The following is a 4,574-nucleotide window of genomic DNA, read 5'->3' as shown; positions in this document are numbered from 1 at the left end:
CCCTCGCACCCCGCCCGCCCGGCCGCCCCGTACAGGCACCGGCGACCCCCTCGGCGCTTTCCCTGGACGCGCCACCTCGCCAGCGTTCCCCGCTCACCTTTAGCTAGCGGTACCAGCGTGAGGCAGCGCACAGCCACGGAAAGCGCCACAGCGGGTTTCTTACCTGGAGTTCCGAATTGCAGTCAGCAGCTGGCACCAGCGACGTCTCAAACCCAAGTCATCCCGTATGCGCTACGTTCTTAGCGGCAGGACCCCGCTACCCGTAACAGCCCCAAGCTGCGTGCCCATCCCCCGGCCCCGCACGCGCAAGTGCAGTTTTTGAGCGTCACCGATCCCGCAGTGCTTTCTTAGACGCAAATACCGAATGTTCACCGTACGCGAGCACCTGTCTCTGCTATCAAAGCTGGTTGAACTGATCGCTTCCATGCAGCAGTATAATCGATACGCAAATTTTCAAGGCATCCTAAATTTCTCAGTGATCTTCACAATTTGTAGTTCTGGAGAGAGAGGATAACGGTATGGATTGCGCTGCAGGAGCAGGTGTGCACTTATTCTGTGTCACAGTATTGGAACACAATAGGGACAGCATCAAAACGTTATTTCCAAAGTGATTCCACCGAAAGTTTCTTCATATTCTTCGGATTTTGCACTCCAAGCAAACATCACATTCAAGTACCCGATTGTATATGTTGCCACTCCAAGGAAACCACTACGCAATCTATCAATAAATGAAGTTCCCGTTTAAGCCTTTTACAACACAGCTGCTGCAGCTGCCCCACCTTTTGGAAAACTTTTATGTTAAAACTGTAAACATCAAAAGAAGTCTGAAAAAAAAATACACAACTGCAGAACAACTTTAAAGAAAAAGAAGAAAGTCAAGTGAAGGAATTTAGTATCTACTTTGTTCCATATATACAAATAAAGAATTATGATTCTTAAATAATTAAAGCATGAAAAAAAGAAGTGAACTGTTATCAATAAACAAAGACATATTTGAAAATCCATCTTTTAATAGAAAGCGCTTAAATTATATTCATAAAACAAAGCTGTGAGCAGCACATTTACAGGCTGACAAGTATCTTGCTGTCTTTTCTTTTTATCTAAAAACTCAGGAAAAAAACCTTCCTACATTAACAGAAAAAGAGTAGATGAAAAGATAGTTGAAGTCATCAGCCAAGGATTTTCCATCTACTGTATGCTGCACAGTAGAGAAATTTTCAAACATCTACCCTGTCCCACCTCCCCAGATCTCTCAAAAATGTCTCAGTGCTTTGGATTAAACGATGACCAACTGAATTGATTTTGTCGTCTTGGCAACACCAAATCCAATGTCAGATCTCTTTGTTCTTTTTCTGAATCCACCAGCTGATAACCAAGAATGTTTATAGCACCTTTGCAAACTTCCTGTATTTTCTTAACTTTCTGAAAGGAAAGAACATTTCTCCAGGCCTGTGAAACACTAACTGCATCTCGAGATGTTATTTTGAAGGCTTCTTTTTTTTTTCCTGGTCCCTGTCCATGTGTGATATTATAGATCCAGCTTTTGAGCCGGGGAGTCAAACTAAGATCTGCGAACTTATACATTTCTGAGATTTCTGAAAATGGATCTCTTACCAGGTCTTCAAAACGGACCATTAAATAGCGATCTTTCAGAAAATTAGGTGGTTTAAGAGTAGCCGTTTCATAAATCTGAACGTGACTTCTACAAACCTCTTGCATTACTTTGTATTTGCTGTCTTCCACTTTAGTGCCATTGGTACTCAAGACGATTCCATTGTCACGGGCTAATGCTTTGACTGATTGTTCCCGTGACTTAACGACTGCCCTGGGGTCACGGACCAGGTGAATAATTTTGAGATTCAGGGATGGATCAGTGAGAAGGGGGTATAAGACCTTCAAGTCAAAGAATCGAACTTCCTTGATGACAACGTGGCTGTAAGTTTTACAGGCTTCCTCCACCTTGCTGAATGGATACCGTCCACAAAGAGTCTTGCATGCCATTTCACTCATTATGTCAGTACGTTGAAAAGAGTCACAAGCAGGAGCTGAACACAGAGCCCGACTCGCTGCCCACTGGAAAAGATCAGATAGGTTTCTTTTCCAAGGCATGTAAGCATCAAACACAGACATGTCACACAGAAAGACCGACCTGACTAAGTCCCGCACTGCCATGTGTAAGACTTTGGCGCTGTTCTGGTACATTGTAACCCACACGTGCCATGCAGGTTCCATCAGGTAGAAGACGCTGGGATGCTGGCTGAAAAGTTGACCAACAAAAGAAGATCCTGACCGCCAAGAGGAGAGAATAAGTATGTGGACTTGTGATGGTTTTTCCTCAGACTGAGGCATGAAGCTACTATACCGGGCATACATGAAGAGTAAGAATCCAGTCTGAACTGTAACAAAAATTATAACAATTGTGCTAGGAATCCGAATCCTTGCCATTCTCACCGAGGAAGGGCAACGAGAAAAGCTGAAAAAGAGAAGGGAAATGCCAGTGAACCATTGCTCCTGGGCACAATAACGATAAAACTCACACAATACAAACTCTTGCATTAGTAAAACGTTTCTTCAAACGCGCATGTATGTATGTGGCACTAACTGCTTCTTTAATCAGTTGCACTGGGGGGTGATCACTGCAAGTGACAGCTCTTGGAAACTGAAAGGAACTAATGTGTAACAGTAAGATTACTGCAGAAATAAGCAAATAAGTAAATGTTCAATGTTGAAGAAAACCTTGGGTTGGATTAAAACAAACAAACAAACAAACTACAAAGTACACAAGGCCCTCAACTTGAATACTGGTAAATATTGCCCCAAAAAAAGAAAAAAAATCTGTCTGAATCGCTCAACTGTATTTCAGTTTCAATTCAACATTACAAGGATTTCTATCCCCTAAAAAGAGTGGATGCGAACATCAGTAACCATGGGTGCTGAAATAAAAATAATCTTATCTAACGTGAGCGCTGTACCCTACAGCAGCAGTAGGGTGCTATACCAATTGGTGCTTGTCCACAACCTTCTGTTTTCCAAACTACAGAAGGCAGAAGATGGATGATAGCTCACAACCTGAAGCCACACCTGGCCACAGATGATAAAATGAAAAAGCAGCTGACACATGTATTTGGTCTGGAGTGCGTACATCCTAAGACTGAATACCCTGAGTTCGCATTTAAGGAATTACCAGTTTGGGAGTTAGATTTGTCTGCATATAACTCCTAGAAAATCTTAGGCATGTCAAACCCCAGTGGATTTCTATTTTACTTTGCAGTCAAAGTTCAAGACACATGCATTCCTCATGGCTTTTTACTAGAGATTTTTGGCACCTACCCTTCTGTGGTCTCACTTGTCCAGATTCCACTTGTAAGCAGTCAGTATATGTTAGCAGGCAAGGTTTTAGCAAAGTAAGACTCCTCCCATACGCAGATAATCTCAAAAGTTCTATGTACACGTATTTGCTATCTAGCTGATTTACAATTCGAAATTACAATTTTTTCATGTTACGGTGAAAGATACATTTTTCAACACACTCTGAACTCTTGAAAGAAAACCAAGCAGACTAGGGAACATAGATACACACTCATTTGACATCATAAATTGAATTAAATGATCACTCATTACAAAACCTTTATGTACACTGCATATTAAAATGTGAAACTCTGCTTCAAAATTCTGTGGCAGCAAAAGTATACAAGAGTTCAACAAATAATTACATTGATTTAAAGTAAGTAATGGAAGAAAAGCCTTCCAAGGACTATTAAAGGCAAAAATGAGGCTACAGCCCACGGCTGTGGATCGCCTTTGGTATATGCCTGTATTGTGGTGTCACACTAGGAGAAATAAGGCTCACTGTATTACTTAACTTTTTTCCTAGCAGTCCACTACTTGCTACTGTCAGGCACAAGAACAGATAGATAAATCCTTAGTTTAATTCAGCTTGGCCGTTCTTCATAGATAAAATCTGCCTTGTTCAAATAGTGATTTTTTGCATATTTCATCTCCAGAAGCATCTATAAGTTTCTCTATGCTGTGAGGATCGCCAGCAATCCAGAAGCCTGCATTGACACTTCGCCAAACAGAGGGGATGAAAGAATCTAAGATGAAGTCAAAGTACAGTTGCATTTGCTAATTGAAAGATTTTTCCTGAAACAGACTGTATTCCTGAAAGTCAGCTAGACATAACTATCTCAGATCTTTTTCTTGAGTGCAAGTTGCAAGTAATTATCTACACTAAGACTGTATACTGCAGCTCCTCACAGTCTCACCCATTATGTAGCTTTTAGAGACTCAATTATGCTTTCTAAAGAATTAATGTGTTTCTACTCAACTGTTGCTCCACTCTAATCCTGCTGCAGAACTGCAACACTAACTGCTCTTTAGATGTTATTAGCAGGCTGGGGGGGACTGAGGAATAAAAACCAAAAGCTGTTTTTTTAAATTCACTTCTGCCTTGACTGTCTCTCGGACCTCTCCTCACTCCAGTTCCCACCCAAATACTGTCGCAGATGATGCTGTGCCAATGAAAAAACAGATAACGTGAGTATTAGTCCACAATACACGTCTGAATGAATCAG

The 4,574-nt window shown here is 41.5% G+C and overlaps 1 protein-coding gene across 3 annotated transcripts in view; it reads right to left on the bottom strand.

Moving 5' to 3' along the window:
• LOC103620547 (carbohydrate sulfotransferase 5) overlaps positions 1–4,574 on the bottom strand; it is an 18,073-nt gene that overhangs the window by 5,519 nt on the left and 7,980 nt on the right. For 2 of the 3 annotated variants that reach the window (XM_017741379.1, XM_017741378.1), the window contains exon 2: positions 164–2,473. In XM_017741379.1, the coding sequence (XP_017596868.1) occupies positions 1,264–2,445 (1,182 nt within the window). In that variant the 5' untranslated portion in view covers positions 2,446–2,473 and the 3' untranslated portion in view covers positions 164–1,263. Of the gene's footprint in view, positions 1–163; positions 4,569–4,574 lie in introns of those variants that run through there. The other variant, XM_017741377.1, reaches the window with a different exon arrangement.

Source organism: Corvus brachyrhynchos, unplaced genomic scaffold, assembly GCF_000691975.1.
Source record: "Corvus brachyrhynchos isolate BGI_N302 unplaced genomic scaffold, ASM69197v1 scaffold365, whole genome shotgun sequence".
NCBI classification, from domain to species: Eukaryota; Metazoa; Chordata; class Aves; order Passeriformes; family Corvidae; genus Corvus; species Corvus brachyrhynchos.
This window is presented reverse-complemented; position numbering and strand designations above follow the sequence as displayed.